General features: G+C 48.2%; 1 protein-coding gene across 1 annotated transcript in view; it reads right to left on the bottom strand.

Moving 5' to 3' along the window:
• LOC116360351 (protein FAM214A) overlaps window positions 1-19,720 on the bottom strand; it is a 28,743-nt gene extending 9,023 nt beyond the window's left edge. The window contains exons 1-5 of the mRNA XM_031815142.1: window positions 18,479-19,720; window positions 5,934-6,121; window positions 5,645-5,841; window positions 2,314-2,439; window positions 125-2,132 (exon numbers count right to left, since the gene is read on the bottom strand). Of these exons, the coding sequence (XP_031671002.1) occupies window positions 125-2,132; window positions 2,314-2,439; window positions 5,645-5,841; window positions 5,934-6,121; window positions 18,479-18,509 (2,550 nt within the window). The 5' untranslated portion in view covers window positions 18,510-19,720. The remainder of the gene's footprint in view (window positions 1-124; window positions 2,133-2,313; window positions 2,440-5,644; window positions 5,842-5,933; window positions 6,122-18,478) is intronic.
• Window positions 19,721-19,939: the final 219 nt, after the last annotated feature.

The following is a 19,939-nucleotide window of genomic DNA, read 5'->3' as shown; positions in this document are numbered from 1 at the left end:
AGGCAGGTTGTTAAATTGAAGTTTCTTTGTGTTGGACAAAATAAGCCACACGGATGATATTCAACATGTACTGCAGTGTGAGGTGATTTTCTAATCAGGTGTGCTTGTCTATAGGGACACTCACCAGGACAGTGTTGGGCTCTGTGCCAGGGGGTGTGGTAGCAGGACCGGGGGGGCTGGAGGACTTGGAACATGGGGGGGGCTGGTTCTCATCCTGGAGACTAGAGGGCTGGGTTCGAGGGATGCCCTGAGTCCGTGAGGGTGGAGTTCGAGAGACTGTCTGGGTCTGGTTGTGAGACTGCGTCAGAGGTTTCATGTGGTTCTGGATGAGAGCAGTGGTCTGGGTGTGGGTGAGCTTGGTGGTCAAGGTTTGTGCAGTAGTCTGGGTCAGGGTGGTGGTCTGGGTCACTGTCAGGGTCTGGATGGTCCTCAGGATGTTGTCTTTAGGAGAGGAGGGTCTGGGCTCCTGTTGGGGACGGTTGGGGTGTAAACTCTTTGGGGTCTTGGCCCTGGGACTCTTGGGGCTGAGTAGTGGAGAGGCCTGAGACTGGGGCTGGGGTAGAGGCGGTGGGATGACTAAAGAAGAAGACTGGGGCAGGATTTGGAGTCGGGGGCTGACGTGAGGGTCTTCAAGTGTTGAACAGCCGTTCTGGGCTCTGATTGGACCGTCTGTCTCTGGAGGAGCACCAGCTCTGTCTGTGTTAGCAGGTGTGTGTGAGGGAGTGTGTGTGTCATGGCTGGGTGTGTAGCCGTTGCAGTGGCCACTGCTATGACTGTTGCCGCCTCTGTGTGTGGTGTGTGTGTCAGTGCACAGCGTGTGTGTGCTGTGTGTATGTGGTTTGTGTAGTGGGCTACTGCTGCGGCTGTGTGTTGAGGACAGAGAGGGGACAGACAGTCTGTCCTGAATCAGTCTGGTAATGTCCTGAACAGCATGAGACAAGAGACTACTGTCTCTCTCTCGCTGTCGGTCTCTCAATGCCTCTCTGTCTCTCTGTGTCTCCAGGTCTCTCAGTGTCTCCCTGACTCTGTCTCTGAGTCTCTCTCCATCTCTGTCCTCTGGGAGTCTCAGTCTGCGGCAGGCAACAGGTTTCGGGGACAGCGTCTCCCTGATAATAGCCGCTGCGTCGCCAATGGGCGTATCGAAAGGGGAGGGCGGGGTGTCCTCAGTAGGCGGAGCTCCCTCTGGCTCTTTGGTCTTGCTGAGCGTGGTGTTGCCAAGGTAACTGCTCCGGACAGGGTTCTTAGTGGGGGTGTCAGGGGTGAAGAGGGCAGGGGGGAGATGGGGGGCGGTCGGGTCGCAAAAGTTGAGGCGCTGAGCGATGCGGGCGATGACTTCCTGTCTCTCCTGGAGCAGCGAGCCAATCAGAGGATTGGTCTCAGAGGAGGGTCTGGGGGAGGGGCACCGCGGGGGCTCTGCCAAAGAATAAGTCTTAAAGGCCCGGAGGGCTTCGGATCCACGCCCCTTGGAGCTCTCGGCCCCGTTGACGGCCTTCCCATATTCCTCGGTGGTGTGTGTGATGTCATCGGAGGGGTCTGAGGTGAGGGAATAGAGCCACCTGACAGTCTTTCCCCTGGGGGGGAGGGGCAGAGTGGAGGACAGCTTCCTGTGGGGGCGGGGGGAGGGCCGTGGGGAGATGGGGAGGTGGTAGGGGGATGATGTCTGCCCCTTATTGACCCGGGGGAGGTCTGATCCATTCTGGCTAGAATGACCATGGCTGTCTGTGGGGTCCGGGCCTCTCTTACTGGGCAGGGGGAGACTGGGAGGACTGGGGAAGGGGAGGCCAGAGAAAGGCAGAGCCGCTCTGTTGTGGCTCTCTTTAGAGTTGTGGCTCCTCTCGTACAGAGGCGGGTTAGGGTTCAGGCCTGGGTTCAGGCCTGGGTTAAGGCTAGGTGTCTTGCTGTAGAGGTTAGGGCTGAGGTTGGGCTTAAGGCTGGGGGTCTTGCTGTAGAGTGGGGCCAGGGTCAGGCCGGTGTGTATGCTACAGGCCAGGGTGGGGTAGGTGGGCTGACGGGGGAGTGACTGGACCCTGAGCCTCAGGGCAACACTCTGAGACACGTTAGGGACAGGGAACAGGTGCTCCGCTGGGGGCTGGGAGAACTGACAGACACACTCCTCATCTGCTGCACTGATCCTGTGGGACAGAAACACGCAGGCTTATAACTTGTGATCACATCAAATTATTTAGTTCACTTTGGAAAGTATTTTATGATCAACATTCAGTAACAATATAGAAAAATAATGGGGAAGTCGTAAAGAGGTTCTTCGTGTATTCTTGTGTGTGTTACCTGTAGAGGAAGGTGTGTGTGTATTACCTATACAAGATGTTTCGGGGTACAATGCCGTGAGAAGCACTGAGCCAGGCACTGAGCTGGGAGAAGAAGACGTAGGAACGAACAGCCAACAGCAGAGTCTTCTCCTCTATAAACCTATCACCGCTCCTAGAGAGAGACAGGGGGGAGGAGAGAGAATCAGGCCTTTGCTTTAGCTAGCAATGGCTAAGGAAATTAGCATTAGCAACGATGCCAATGTCAATTGTTTTCATGGTCAGTCTTAAAAATATACAATATAGAAAGAGTGGGAGGCCCTGGTGCAAAACACCTGTCTCAACGTCAACAGTGAAGAGGCGACTCCGAGATGCTGGCCTTCTAGGCAGAGTTGCAAAGAAAAAGATATATCTCAGACTGGCCAATAAAAATAAAAGATTAAGATGGGCAAAAACACAGACACTGGACAGAGGAACTCTGCCTAGAAGGCCATTATCCCGGAGTCACCTCTTCACTGTTGATGTTGAGACTGGTGTTTTGCAGGTACTATTAAATGAAGCTGCCAGTTGAGGACTTGTGAGTTGTCTGTTTCTCAAACTAGACACTCTAATGTACTTGTCCTCTTGCTCAGTTGTGCACCGGGTCCTCCAACTCCTCATTCTATTCTGGTTAGGGCCAGTTTGCTCTGTTCTGTGAAGGGAGTAGTACACAGCATTGTACCACACAGCGTTGTACCAGATCTTCAGTTTCTTGGCAATTTCTCGCATCGAATAGCCTTGATTTCTCAGAACAAGAATAGACTGACGAGTTTCAGAAGAAAGTTCTTATTTCTGGGCATTTTGAGCCTGTAATCGAAACCACAAATGCTGATGCTCGAGATACTCATCTAGTCTTAAGAAGTACAGTTTTATTGCTTCTTTAATCAGAACAGTTTTCAGCTGTGCTAATATAATTGCAAAATGATTTTCTAATGATCAATTAGCCTTTTAAAATGATAAACTTGGATTAGCTAACACAACGTGCCTTTGGAACACAGGAGTGATGGTTGCTGATAATGGGCCTCTGTACACCTATGTAGATATTCCATTTGAAAAAATCTGTCATTTCCAATAGTCATTTACAACATTAACAATGTCTACACTGTATTTCTGATTAACTTGATGTTATTTTAATGGACAAAAAATGTGCTTTTCTTTCAAAAACAAGGACATTTCTAAGTGACCCCAAACTTTTGAATGGTAGTGTATATACATGTTTTCTGTTTGATACGGCGGCAAAGTGGAACATTCCAGTTTTTGCATGTGCCACTAGCTCAACCTAGTCCTGACAAAAAGTGTGTGTCGTGTGTACATACTGTTGTGGTACATGCTGCAGGGTGTGTGTGTACATACTGTCGTGGTACAAGCTGCATTGTGTGTGTACATACTGTCGTGGTACAGGCTGTAGAGTGTGTGTGTACATACTGTTGTGGTACAGGCTGCAGGGTGTGTGTGTGTACATACTGTCGGGGTACAGGCTGCAGGGTGTGTGTGTGTACATACTGTCGGGGCACAGGCTGCAGGGTGTGTGTACATACTGTCGTGGTACAGGCTGCAGGGTGTGTGTGTGTGTACACATACTGTCGTGGTACAGGCTGCAGGGTGTGTATGTGTGTACATATTGTCGTGGTACAGGCTGCAGGGTGTGTGTGTGTGTGTACATATTGTCGTGGTACAGGCTGCAGGGTGTGTGTGTGTGTGTGTGTGTGTGTGTGTGTGTGTGTGTGTGTGTGTGTGTACATACTGTCGTAGTACAGGCTGCAGGGTGTGTGTGTGTGTACATACTGTCATAGTACAGGCTGCGGGGTGTGTGTGTGTACATACTGTCGTGGTACAGGCTGCGGGGTGTGTGTGTGTACATACTGTCGTGGTACAGGCTGCAGGGTGTGTGTGTGTGTACATACTGTCGTGGTACAGGCTGCAGGGTGTGTGTGTGTGTGTGTGTGTGTGTGTGTGTGTGTACACATACTGTCGTGGTGCAGGGTGTGTGTGTGTGTGTTCATACTGTCGTGGTACAGGCTGCAGTGTGTGTGTGTGTGTGTGTGTGTGTGTGTGTGTGTGTGTACATACTGTCGTGGTACAGGCTGCAGGGTGTGTGTGTGTGTACATACTGTCGTGGTACAGGCTGCAGGGTGTGTGTGTGTGTGTACATACTGTCGTGGTACAGGCTGCAGGGTGTGTGTGTGTGTGTGTGTGTGTGTGTGTGTGTGTGTGTGTGCGTGTACATACTGTCGTGGTACAGGCTGCAGGGTGTGTGTGTGTGTGTGTGTACATACTGTCGTGGTACAGGCTGCAGGGTGTGTGTGTGTGTGTACATACTGTCGTGGTACAGGCTGCAGGGTGTGTGTGTGTGTGTGTGTGTGTGTGTGTGTGTGCGTGTACATACTGTCGTGGTACAGGCTGCAGGGTGTGTGTGTGTACATACTGTCGTGGTACAGGGTGTGTGTGTGTGTGTGTGTTGTGGTACAGGCTGCAGTGTGTGTGTGTGTGTGTGTGTGTGTGTGTGTGTGTGTGTGTGTACATACTGTCGTGGTACAGGCTGCAGGGTGTGTGTGTATGTACACATACTGCCGTGGTACAGGCTGCAGGGTGTGTGTGTGTGTACACATACTGTCGTGGTACAGGCTGCAGGGTGTGTGTGTGTGTGTGTGTGTGTGTACATACTGTCGTGGTACAGGCTGCAGGGTGGGTGTGTGTGTGTGTACATACTGTCGTAGTACAGGCTGCAGGGTGTGTGTGTGTGCGCGTGTACATACTGTCGTGGTACAGTCTGCAGGGTGTGTGTGTGTGTGTGTGTACATACTGTCGTAGTACAGGCTGCAGGGTGTGTGTGTGTGTGTGTGTACATACTGTCGTGGTACAGTCTGCAGGGTGTGTTTGTGTGTGTGTACACATACTGTCGTGGTACAGACTGCAGGGTGTGTGTGTGTGTGTACACATACTGTCCTGGTACAGGCTGCAGGGTGTGTGTGTGTACATACTGTCGTGGTACAGGCTGCAGGGTGTGTGTGTGTGTGTACATACTGTCGTAGTACAGGCTGCAGGGTGTGTGTGTGTGTGTACATACTGTCGTGGTACAGGCTGCAGGGTGTGTGTGTGCGTGTACATAATGTCGTGGTTACAGGCTGCAGGGTGTGTGTGTGTTGGTGTGTGTGTGCGTGTACATACTGTCGTGGTACAGGCTGCAGGGTGTGTGTGTGTGCGTGTACATACTGTCGTGGTACAGGCTGCAGGGTGTGTGTGTGTGTGTGTGTGTGTGTGTGTGTGTGTGTGTGTGTGTGTGTACGTACATACTGTCATGGTACAGGCTGCAGGGTGTGTGTGTGTGTGCATGTACATACTGTCGTGGTACAGGCTGCAGAGTCCATCGCTCCAGTAGCAGAGCATCTTGTTTGATCGCTGGGTCACTGATGGGGTCACTAGGGGGACTCTCGTCTCCATAGCAACAGTCTGGCAGCAGCATCACCTCCACCATGATGGGAATACTGTTCCTCCACAACACACACACCTCCGAGCGCACACGCCGCGCCTGCACACACTTGAACACACACAGACAGGGGAGGGTAAGTGTGTGTGTGTGTTACCTGGGGAAGTGTGTGTTATCTGTGTGTGTATGTTTGTGGACGTTACCTGTGGCAGTTTGTCGCTGCACTCGTGCCTGTGTAGGGGCGGCAGGGCGGACTTTGCAGGGGGGCAGTGCAGCCCCTCTGTGCGACCCTTCACAGAACATTCTGGGGTCCGTCCCTCAGTGATCAACAGGGTCAGGAACACCAGGAAGTCCTCAGCATCGTACTCAAAGAACTCCTCCGCCACCACATCTGGAAGAAGGGGAAAAGAAAAACACTGGTCAGATACATTCTGACGGGGATACATTTCAAGTTACACATTTCAAGCAAGAACACGCATTCAGAGATCATAGACAGTATAGAATGGGATAAGGCATGGAACTCAGACAAATCAAATGGCAGCAGGCTCCTGTTCTCTTGTAGAGTAGGAGACAACATGCTACAACACCCTGGCCCAGACTAACCACTAAACACAGACAGGAAGGGAGGAAGGACAACACTATTCCTGTTCTGGGGATCATTTTAGAATCTCCACGTCAGCTGAGCACAGAACAACATTCAGACAGAAAAAGAACCGTGTGTTCTGCTGTAGTGTCTGTCTGTTAGGAGGTTGTGTTAGGGGGTTGGGTTAGGGTGGAGCAACAGAAACACAAGCTTGACAGTCAGAGAGGTTACGTTCAAACAGAGCCCTGTCCTCCCTACAACCCAGCTCTAACAAAGAGCCTCTCAGCTGACTCTGGGGGTCGCTGTGTGTCTAGTTTGTCTCCGTGTGTGTGTGTGTGTGTGTGTGTGTGTGTGTGTGTGTGTATACATATATATGTGTGTGTGTGTATATATGTGTGTGTGTGTGTGTGTGTGAGGCAGTCACACACATTCTTCCAGGGAACTCCTCCCACGTGCTCAGAGCTGCTCTCTGCACACGGAGAGAGAACAGTCAACACAGACACAGAGTGGGAGCGAGACAGAAACAGCACAGAGAACATGGATCAGGGGAGGGGGCTGCAGTCAGCTGTAGGCTGAGACTTAGGGAGTTGGAGAGGGGGTCGGGGAGAGAAACCCAGCTTTGACTGCCTAATGGCTATAGGACAGGTGAGAGTGAGAAGGGAGAGGAGCAGCCTATAGGACTTCCTATACAGTGATCTGCTCTGCTAACCCTCTGCTCCCTCCAAGTGGAGTAGGCTAAATGTAAAGCTCTGGCAGGAGGGAAAGAGAGAGGGAAACAAAGGAGGGAGAATAAGGAGGGAAAGAAAGAGAGATCCTCCGTTCCAGTGGGATAGGCCAGAGAAATATGGGACATGGCTGCTCTGGTGTCAGCTTTCTGTTTTTAGTGTGTGTGAATGTGTACAGCGAGTGTGTATTATGTAAGAGGAGAGGTTTATAAAGAGCAGACTGACTGCAGAGCAGCACGCAGGTCTTATTAATAGAACTACTGCTATGGAAAGGAACTGGAACGGAGCCCACTGATCAGCTGGCCTAGTACACACACACACACACACACAGATTGAATTAATGAAACATTAAACACACAGTGAGTGGATATATTAGTTGTGGTAGGCAGTAGTGTGAGATTAGACAGCTTCTCCATGGTAAATCTGATTACCTTTACAGCAGGGCAGGCCCCTCTGGGATAAATATAACTACACTACAACTACTCAACACTAACCATACCCCCCACTAACACCAACCAGCATTAACCATACCTCCCATTAACACCAACCAGCATTAACCATACCCCCCACTAACTCCAACCAGCATTAACCATACCCCCCACTAACACCAACCAGCATTAACCATACCCCCCACTAACACCAACCAGCATTAACCATACCCCCCACTAACACCAACCAGCATTAACCATACCCCCCACTAACACCAACCAGCATTAACCATACCCCCCACTAACACCAACCAGCATTAACCATACCCCCCACTAACACCAACCAGCATTAACCATACCTCCCACTAACACCAACCAGCATTAACCACACCCCCCACTAACACCAACCAGCATTAACCATACCCCCCACTAACACCAACCAGCATTAACCATACCCCCCACTAACACCAACCAGCATTAACCATACCTCCCACTAACACCAACCAGCATTAACCACACCCCTCACTAACACCAACCAGCATTAACCATACCCCCCACTAACACCAACCAGCATTAACCATACCCCCCACTAACACCAACCAGCATTAACCATACCCCCCACTAACACCAACCAGCATTAACCACACCCCCCACTAACACCAACCAGCATTAACCATACCCCCCACTAACACCAACCAGCATTAACCATACCCCTCACTAACACCAACCAGCATTAACCATACCCCCCACTAACACCAACCAGCATTAACCATACCCCCCACTAACACCAACCAGCATTAACCATACCCCCCACTAACACCAACCAGCATTAACCATACCCCTCACTAACACCAACCAGCATTAACCATACCCCCCACTAACACCAACCAGCATTAACCATACCCCTCACTAACACCAACCAGCATTAACCATACCCCTCACTAACACCAACCAGCATTAACCACACCCCCCACTAACACCAACCAGCATTAACCATACCTCCCACTAACTCCAACCAGCATTAACCATACCTCCCACTAACTCCAACCAGCATTAACCATACCCCCCACTAACACCAACCAGCATTAACCATACCTCCCACTAACTCCAACCAGCATTAACCATACCTCCCACTAACACCAACCAGCATTAACCATACCCCCCACTAACACCAACCAGCATTAACCATACCCCTCACTAACACCAACCAGCATTAACCATACCCCTCACTAACACCAACCAGCATTAACCATACCCCCCACTAACACCAACCAGCATTAACCATACCCCCCACTAACACCAACCAGCATTAACCACACCCCCCACTAACACCAACCAGCATTAACCATACCCCTCACTAACACCAACCAGCATTAACCATACCCCCCCCCCACTAACACCAACCAGCATTAACCACACCCCTCACTAACACCAACCAGCATTAACCATACCCCCCCCCACTAACACCAACCAGCATTAACCACACCCCTCACTAACACCAACCAGCATTAACCATACCCCTCACTAACACCAACCAGCATTAACCATACCCCCCACTAACACCAACCAGCATTAACCATACCCCCTACTAACACCAACCAGCATTAACCATACCCCCCACTAACACCAACCAGCATTAACCATACCCCCCACTAACACCAACCAGCATTAACCATACCCCTCACTAACACCAACCAGCATTAACCATACCCCCCCCCCCCCCACTAACACCAACCAGCATTAACCATACCCCCCACTAACACCAACCAGCATTAACCATACCCCCCACTAACACCAACCAGCATTAACCATACCCCCCACTAACACCAACCAGCATTAACCATACCCCTCACTAACACCAACCAGCATTAACCATACCCCCCACTAACACCAACCAGCATTAACCATACCCCCCACTAACACCAACCAGCATTAACCATACCCCCCACTAACACCAACCAGCATTAACCATACCCCTCACTAACACCAACCAGCATTAACCATACCCCCCACTAACACCAACCAGCATTAACCATACCCCCCACTAACACCAACCAGCATTAACCATACCCCTCACTAACACCAACCAGCATTAACCATACCCCCCACTAACACCAACCAGCATTAACCATACCCCCCACTAACACCAACCAGCATTAACCACACCCCTCACTAACACCAACCAGCATTAACCATACCTCCCACTAACTCCAACCAGCATTAACCACACCCCCCACTAACACCAACCAGCATTAACCATACCCCCCACTAACACCAACCAGCATTAACCACACCCCAAAATCCTCAAAATAGTTAGAATGAATCTAAAATAACTCTAGAAATGTGTCATTCATTGTAATGATTTTACATCTAACTAAAAAATGTTTTAAAAAATGTTTTAAAAAGTGTTTATCTTTAAAGGCCTCCTCTTGGCAGAAGAGACCAACTTCTTCTGATTTAAATGTCATTTCCTGCAATTCTACACATTTTGCCATGGCTTATGCCACCTGAGTGACTCAAATTAGGGAGCCCCATGCCATGACATAAATCATTTTTATTTTGGTGATAGTTCTCAAAGGTAAAAATATATAACTTCATTTTCTACAAACTTTATATCTTTAATCTTTTAAGTTCACTGAAAACGTTTTAGCATAAAAAAATGTAATAAGTAATCATATTTTTTGGGAGTGGTCGGCAACGAAATGAACGGCAATGAAAACACACACACCACCAGCTAACACACCTTAACACACCACCAGCTAACACACCTTAACACACCACCAGCTAACACACCTTAACACACCACCAGCTAACACACCTTAACACACCACCAGCTAACACACCTTAACACACCACCAGCTAACACACCTTAACACACCACCAGCTAAAACACCTTAACACACCACCAGCTAACACACCTTAACACACCACCAGCTAACACACCTTAACACACCACCAGCTAACACACCTTAACACACCACCAGCTAACACACCACCAGCTAACACACCTTAACACACCACCAGCTAACACACCTTAACACACCACCAGCTAACACACCTTAACACACCACCAGCTAACACACCTTAACACACCACCAGCTAACACACCTTAACACACACCAGTTAACACACCTTAACACACCACCAGCTAACACACCTTAACACACCACCAGCTAACACACCTTAACACACCACCAGCTAACACACCTTAACACACCTTAACACACCACCAGCTAACACACCTTAACACACCACCAGCTAACACACACCAGCTAACACACCTTAACACACCACCAGCTAACACACCTTAACACACCACCAGCTAACACACCTTAACACACCACCAGCTAACACACCACCAGCTAACACACCTTAACACACCACCAGCTAACACACCTTAACACACCACCAGCTAACACACCTTAACACACCACCAGCTAACACACCTTAACACACACCAGCGAACACACCTTAACACACACCAGCGAACAGACAGCCCTGAGGTTCTCCTCCTCCTCTGGTCATAGTGCACATCTATTTTGCATGGGGACAAAGGGTTTCCCTGGCAACACACAGATCATGTTAATGTCCTGTCACGGGGATTCATTGTGTGCTGGAATGAGTTGGGTCTGTGTGTGAGCGTGTGTGTGTGTGTGTGTTTCCAGTGGCACGTGAGTCACATGTGTGTGACTCATCTATGACATGACTGCCTGTCACTCTGTCTGTGTGTGTGTGTTCTTACAGACTCTTTGTTCTCCATCAGGCCTAATCTGTGCCTCAGTGACTGACACAGACAGCAGTCCAGCCCACTCTACAGGAGCTCTGATTTAAGTTACAAAAACACTAACTAGCCTACACTGTAGCAGCAAGCAAACAGAAAAGTGTTACAAAGATGCAGTTACCTGTTCCAATAGAATATAGTTTGAAGTTGAGCCATGTTCAATTTACAGTTTCCTGAGAGCTCTCTCTTTGTTCCCTTTATCTACCCCCCCCCCCCCCCTTCTTTACACAAAGGGGCAGATTCACAGCACACATAGCAACACACAGATGCCTTCTGATTGGCTTAGAGGGTTGGGTACAGTTCTCTCTTTCTGCTGCTGTGAACTCAGCTGCTCCGGCTGCTATTGTCTGGACCTCTCATACACACCAGGCCCTACAGACACACACATCTCAAACCCTCATTACCAACTGCTGCAACAGAAGGGCTTTCACACACACACCAGATTAAGTTTTTACTTGAGCCCAACTGCTAATTTAAAACACTACCACTAGTGACGAGTCTAACGAGAGCATTCAGCCTAGCTAAAGCTTTTCATCATGGTCCTGTGTGGTCTGGGGTCAGCTCTGAAGGCCTAGATGTTTACCATTACAGGTGACCCTGACCAGACTAGCCCTGATCATGCCCTCACTAGCCTGGGTGTAAAGGCCTCCAGAGCCAGTGCTCTCTCTCTGCAGAAGCCCACTCTTTGTCCCACTAATCCTGATTGCGTAACTGGCACAGCACAGGGTAGGACAGCAGGGTAGTACTCGCCGCAGTGTACCCACTATGGCCTCAACAGCGGACTCTGAGCACAACTACACTTTACTCTGTAGACTGATAGTCTGTGCTCTGCCCTTTAACCTCGGTTTTGAGGAGTTTACAGCCCCCGCACCAACAGCCACATGTTAGAGAATTCAGATTGTGTGTGTGTGTGTGTTTTGCACACTCAGCCGGTCTCTCCTGCTGGCTAAGCCGGGTCTATCTGGCCTTGGTTGAATGTGCGCATGCATATGTGAACCCACAAACACACCCCTCTGACCTACAGCGCTCAGGAGATTACATTTCTGACACAGAGGACAAATTGAGCAACGTCAACAATGCTCCAAAGGCCATGGAAAGTGTGGCAGTCAGACTTTTTAAAGTGCTGAACTGAATTGGAGCTGGCCAGCCATGGCCTAATATACCTCTGTAGGACTGACTGACCTAGCCAGGTCATGGGTGGTTCTTCTCTGCAATAGATAGAGGTCAGACGACTGACGACTCTGACATGTCGATCTATCTATCTATCTGGCTATGAAAAGCCAACTGACATTAACTCCCGAGGTGTTGACCTCTTGCACCCTCTATAACCATTGTGATTATTATTTGACCTTGCTGGTCTTCTATGAACGTTGGAAACATCTTGAAGAACGATCTCACCTTAATGGCCATGCACTCCTAGAATCTCCACCCGGCACAGCCAGAAGAGGACTGGACACCCGTTAGAGCCTGGTTTCTACCTTTCTAGATAGTTTTTCCTAGCCACCGTGCCTCTACATCCGCATTGCTTGCTCTCTGGGGCATTCGGCTCGGTTTCTGTATAAGCACTTTGTGACAACTGCTGTTGTAAAAAGGGCTCTATAAAAATGTTGATTGATATCTATCTAGACTGGCGGCCACTTGCCAAACTAGTTGTGCTTTAACCAATTCCTCTGTTGCTGGTTATTGTGTAGAGGCCAGCGTTAGATACAAGCCAGAGGCTACTGATAGTCGTCTATGCTCCACAATGTATTCAAACCTACATATTGTGTCAATACACAGCTCTCTTTCCAGATGCCTTTAAACAGGGGCACAGCACAGGCAGACCAATCATCTGGTTAGGAGTTGACCTTGTTACTAAAATAAAGCAACAGAACAAGCAGCAAGCTGACTAACCATGTGGGAGTTCATCTCAGATATAGCAACAGCATGTGAGTGAGAGAAGGCAACCATGCGTGGTGGTGGGCGGCCATGTTTAGAACAGTAAAGCTGTTGGCTGACTTTTGGAGGGAGGTGTGTTGTTGTTGTTGGCCAAGATGAATCTGACCCAGCAAGGGGACTCTACTCAGCTCCAACTATGGGATGTGTGTGAAATTGTAAATTGTCTGTTACTGTTACTTTCCTCTAGTCGTCTCCTCTAAAGTGGTTTCCTCATCTTGTCCCCTCTTCTTGATCTGCACTGATCTGATTCTGAACACAGGTCTTTTTCATTCAGTGAGGAAGGATAGAGAAGATGAGAGGAAGCCAATGTAAACTATTGACATGCAGCCCATATCACAGGAGAGGAGAGGAAGCTAATATAGAATTTTGACATGCAGCCCATATCACAGAGCATCATATATGGGCCAGGGAAGGCATAGAGAGTGGTGCGCTCTGCTAATCCTTCCCCCTGCCAGGAGGAAACTGAGCGGGCCAGATGGTTCCTACTGTTCCTGCTGAGCTGGCTGCCGGTTGGCTGAGCGCAACCATGGGGGAGGAGCCACAGGGTCACAGGAGGTGACCGGCACACAGAAGCTGATGATGTCACTAACACAGAACCGGTCGGGTCAACACACTTACGTCCCGTGCTGGTTCTGAGCAAGAGCAACCACTGAGCCTGAGTGTGTGTGTCAGGCATGAGCCCGAGCGACCACTAAGCTTGTGTGTGTGTGAGCGTGAGCCTGTATGTTTATACAAACGTGTGTGTGTGTGTGTGTGTCAGGCCAGCATGAGCCAGATAAGACCACCACACTTACATAAGAGCATTACTGGGAGGACTGGTAGGAGCCGAATCACACGCTGAACTGGAACTGAACTACAGTACCGGCCAACACAGGAACCTGTCAGAGCACTTCTATGTTCAAGTTACATACCGCACCTTTAATAATAACAGGTTTATTATTGTTGACAAAAGAATAACAATAGGCATGTTTTGGAGCCCAGAGGTCTACAAAGACAGTCAGCATGACACATCCAGCACGTAAAAACACAACAGAGTCCTACATCCCAGTGAACAGACGTGACTGACCCTTTCTGTGAGAACAAAAACACCTGTCGCTGTACCTGCCTGTCATTCTGTCTGGTTAGTGAAATAACATTACACCTGTCCTCTTGTACCTGCCTGTGTGTATGGTGAATAACAAAACACCTGTTGTAGGTGAATCACTGCAAGAAGGTTGGCATAATAGTCAGATTGACTGTCTGATTGTTCTGTCGGGCCTGGATGTCGGTGAGAGTTCCCTCAACTCTGTGCTCTACTGGCTGTTCGGGGCCTTGGGGGATGGGCTAATTAAGCAATAAGACCAGAGGGGGTGTGGTATATGGACAATAGGGCTGCTCTTATGCGCGCCGCAACGCGGAGTGTTAGGACACGGTCCATAGCCATGGTATATTGGCCATATATCACAAACCCCCGAGGTGCCTTATTGCTATTATAAACTGGTTACCAACGTAATTGGTATTAACAGCCATAAGACTCCTGAACAGCTAATCAAAGGGCTACCCAGACCCCTATTTTACGCTGCTGCTACCCTCTGTTTATCATCTATGCAGAGGCACTTCAACTCTACCTACATGTTCATAGTACCTCAATTAACTCGACTAACCAGTGCCCCCGCACATTGACTCTGTACCGGTACTCCCTGTATATGGGAGGGCAGGTAGTCTAGTGGTTAGAGCGTTGAGCCAGTAACCGAAAGGTTGCTAGATCGAATCCCTGAGCTGACAAGGTAAAAATCTGAACAGGGCAGTTGACGGCCTACCGGGGAACAGCAGGTTATTGTAAATAAGAATTTGTTCTTGACTGACTTGCCCCGTTAAATAAAAGGTTAAATATATATATATAGCCTAGGTATTGTTATTTTACTGCTGCTGTTTAATTATTTGTTACTTTTATTTTGTATTTTTTACTTAACACTTATTTTTTCTTAACTTCTTAAAGCATTGTTGGTTAAGGGCTTGTAAGCAAGCATTTCACTGTAAGGTGTTGACTGTTGTATTCGGCGCATGTGACAAATTAAATTTGATTTGATAATTAGAGCAGTAAAAATAAATGTTGTGTCATACGCATGGTATACGGTCTGGTATACCACGGCTTTCAGCCAATCAGCATTCAGGGCTCAAACCACCCAGTTTATAAGGGGTGTGGGGGGAGGGGGTAATCTGTCTGAGGGGTGTGGACATCCCCTGAGACGCCTTGATAGACCTCCAACAGGAAACACCTCCAAACAAACAAAAAAACACTGATTCAAAGGCACGTTCCAGTAGACATTTATGTAAAGAAAGCTTCAATATGCCTTCAGTGACCAGGAAGTTTCTGTTTGTTCTTCTCTTCTCCTTCCCATCTATTCTTCTTGTCCCCACCTTGTCTCTCCTCCCTTATTCGTTCCTCTCCAGAACCATGACTCATTGTGAGATCATGTGTGTGTTGTAGCCTATGTAGCCGACCATTTCCTTGCTCTTCTGTGACTGTTCTGCCATGGCTCTTTATGAGATCTGTGTGCAATATGTGTGTTGGTTCTCCTATCGTTGTCCCCACAAGGATAGTAAAACAAGGGGGGGGAAACTCTCCCTCATGGGAGGACAAAGGCTATTTTAAGTTTAGGGGTTAGGTTTAGGGTTACAATTAGGATTAGAATTAGGGCAGGGTTTCCCAAACTCGGTCCTCAGGACCACAAGGGGTGCACGTTTTGGTTTTTGCCCTACACAGCTGATTCAAATAATCATCCGATTGGGTTTGTCCCTCTCAGCCAGCACAGGGGCCACAGCCACAGCACTAGCCTACATGTTGAACAACAAGTCAGTCAGATGACTTCACTTAGCACTGAGCTAAACACTGCACTGTGATGGCTCCCTTTCCCTTTCTCACACACATGGTTGCAATCTAAAGTTGAAGAAAGAGCGCTTGTGAATCAGAATTTGTATAGCAAGTAAAAGCATTAAAAAACAAGAACGCGTTCTCTAAACATTCTCTCTGTTACGCTGTGGCTGTGTGAACCAAGACAGAGTAAGCCCACTGGGGTAAAGCCTAGAGAAACTAACTCCTGTCACTAGTTCAGCGTAGAGGCTAGAATGCTCCGTAAACACCTTCCTCGCCAGGGAGATGAGGAGGAGAGAGGGGGTCTGGGAGGAGGAGGAGAGGATAAGACAAGAAAGGAGAGAAGAACAGGATCAGGACAAACGGAGGAGAGAGAGTGTCAGAGGTGTACAGGGAGGGCAGTCTGTCTGTCTGCATTTTCAACCAGAGGAACAGTATGTCCCATAATAACAATAGAACAGTGGGAGCATCGGCTGGCCTGTCATATGGGAACTGCTCCAGAGCAGCTTCTATTGCAATTAGACATTATTAATAGAACCACCGTGACAGACCCACAGGGAGCCAACAGCACAGCAGAACACAGAATCTATATGAGGGGGAAGGGAAAGAAAGGCTCAGTTGGTAAAGCATGGCACTTGAACACACAACCCTGGCATATTGTGTCCGATTCCCATGGGGGACCAGTAGAAAAAAATGAAAAATGAAAATGTCTGTGCCCACTACTGTATGTCGCTCTGGATAAGAGCGTCTGCTAAATTACTCAAATGTAGTTGGACTACATTTACAGTAACTTGAGATCCAACAGGAAAAGCCAGATCTGTCTCTGTAGCTCAGTAAAAGTGTGTGTTGTTGTTTACAATTGACCAAGCAAAAAAATTAAAATTGCAGTGTGTAGAACAGTAAGTGTGTGATTTAATTACTATATGTACAGTGTGTGTGTTTACCACATCCATATGTCAGAGCCATGAACCCTGGGTTGTTTTTAAATGTATAGCCAGAGTCAGTGTGCAGGGGTGAAATCTCAGCCTTTTGGTGTTGGATGACATGTTTACACCCTGACATTGGGTAGAGAGTCATGTTACAGTACAGTGTCAGTAGGATGGGTGTGTAGGACACCGATGGTGTGGGATTTGTTGTGTAGTAGGAAAAGCAATCTCTGATTGGGCTTCCTTTGTCTGACAGTGGTTGCTGTGTGACCACATCAAACTTCTATGCAGTAGTTGCAGGCCCTGCCTATTGTCTGACTAGTGACAACAGGTCCCAGTACAGTAGACAGAGACCAAGCTAGTACAGAAGAAACAGGCCTATTTTCTTACTACAGAACTCAGAACAGTAGATACAGACAGCCATATTGTCTTAATACCGACCTCAGAACAGTAGATAGAGACAGGCCTATTGATTGACTTCATGTTTGGTGGTAACTAAAACAAACAGAAGCTAAATGTCTACTGATTGAAGGTAATGTGTTAAGGCCAAAGAGTATCAGCTAGCTGCTCTGAGCTCCAACTAGCTGCTGTTATGATGTTGCCCCTACAAGAATCATAACCAAACTTGGATTAATGACAAGCATGTTGAAGCAATCACTACATTACTAGACTATGTCCAAGCAGGCAGACTAGGCTGGCAGGCAGGGGGCATACATTACAGTCCATGTATTACTAATAGAGCTGGCATTACAGACCACTGCTGCTGCGGTTGAATAAACCTGATATGAAAACAGACAAAGCTGGCTGCCCTGCAGACTTCATGTTAATCATACATCATGTAAACACACAAACAGTACAGAAGGCAGAGAGCAGATCGAAGTCTTTGTTCATAGTGATGATTCAGAGTCACAGTGAAGATGTTCAGTTCGAACAAAGGGCTTTGAGCATTGCAGCATACCCATACCAGAGACTGACAGAATAACGCAGAGCTCTCAGGCACACAAAAGAAGGAGCTGTTTTATCATGCAGTGAGTTGTTTCACCCTGTCAGTGTGATCTGCTGAGTTTTGTCCCCCCAAAACAGCTTTTTGACAGAAATTACAAGATGACATTGTGTTGTTATAATTGAACCATTGCTCAGATATCTGTAGCCATCTTGTTCACCTATCCATTGTGTAATTTGGCAGTCAGAATGTCCTAATTTCCGTGGCCTCACTGGCCTGCCTGGGTCAGGTTTACTTTGTTATCAACACAGGCAGGCAAGCAAGTTAACCAGCTGTTACATCATTCTCCCTCTCTGCCCGATACCTCTCCCTCTTCCGGGGGACTGCCTGGCTGGCTACATTCTGCTGATCCAACAACACACACAGGCCAACGATGGATCATGTCAATATGATCCTCATGACCCTTTTAGTACTGTAATGATGGGCACCGTAGTGAAGGCTCACACAGACGAATACCATGAACAGTATAGCTTCTGTTGGCATGGAATAAATCCATGTAGATCAGCTTACCTCGCTCTGGTTTCATGTTAGCCAGTGTCATCTCGATCCCTCTGGGAATCTGGCAGCCTGTCTGTCTTCGGTCTGAAGACTCCCGTCCACACAGCCCTGACAGCAATATACTGCTGTGTGTCTGACTGTGTGGATCCAAATCTTCCAAAGGATTGCTGACTTATTGCATTAAACAACAATACCAGCTGGGTAGCCTGTATGCTGCCAATCGCCCCCTGATTTATCCGACAAAGCAACGCTTTGTTACCAAACTGCTACTGTACAGGTCCATCGAGTCAGATCCACTGTTAACTGGCCAACGAACAGTTGAGCTAGCTAGCTAAATCTGACCGTCAAACATTAGATTAGCTCCGAGTTATTGCTTCATCAACCACCTAGCTAGCCAACAAGGCATTGAGCTGACAATCTGACTGTCCACCCCCCTAAAATAAACGTCTCAAATTCCACCACCAAAACCACGACAGTGGTCCCGTCGCGAAGCATCTCTCTCTCTCAGCTTGCTGTGCTACTGTAACCTCACCTATTTGGCTTAGCTACCGTGGCTTTAGCTAGCTGACCAAACAAACAACACACAGGCATCTGATCTGATGCCGACCGTCTCAAACAAACACCCCACCCGCAGGTAGAGTGATCACCTCCGATAACAATGGGCTCCGGGAAAGGACAGACCTCGTTCAACCGATCATTCTGAAAAACAGCCAACGTTAGCTAAACGCCGTGTTGTCCAGAAGCATCAGTTCCACTTGTCGTCTTGGAACATAGTGAGGTAAAGTAGGCACGTCCCGTGTCAGTTACCTAGTTATTGTTGACTAGCTTTCTCTCAAATCAAAAGTTTGTCAGAAAACAAGCTGACCATTTATTTTCCAACTTGTCGCAGTGGCTAGCGAGCTTTTTTCCTTCTTCCAAAACAACGGTTCTCTGACTAGCGAACTTCGTCCAACTCAATTACACAGTACAGGCGCAACAAAATTATATTGTGTGCGTTTTCTTAACAATAAACTCGTTGGTGTGCTCTCTTTCCCTCTCTCTAGCAATGTCCCCGGGTCAAAACAGATCAGCGCAGTCTTTTCTCAGTCACGTGTCCCAACAACAGCCAGACCACTTTCCTGTACCAGTCTTTCCTGTGAACCTGCTGCGATAGCAACCGTGATCTAGAAACTTTTGGGTTACAGTTTGACAATGTGTCAAGATGACAACAAATATCATGCACTAAACATGGTTGAAATTAACATTTAAACTCTGTGTAGTGTACCTCAGCCCAGGCCAGGATTGATACATTGTAGCGGGACGGCCACTGCTCTGATTTGATTGGTGGATTGGATGCGCGTTCACGTCTGCACGTGGCACGTGTATTGTATGTGAACATTTAGTTCTCGGTGTTCCGAAACAGATTAGTGCTGTGTTGATGTACTCCTCTGGATTTTATATTTCGTAGTTGTGACATACGACTTCGTTTTATTC

The sequence above is a fragment of the Oncorhynchus kisutch genome, linkage group LG3, assembly GCF_002021735.2.
Source record: "Oncorhynchus kisutch isolate 150728-3 linkage group LG3, Okis_V2, whole genome shotgun sequence".
NCBI lineage: Eukaryota > Metazoa > Chordata > Actinopteri > Salmoniformes > Salmonidae > Oncorhynchus > Oncorhynchus kisutch.
This window is presented reverse-complemented; position numbering and strand designations above follow the sequence as displayed.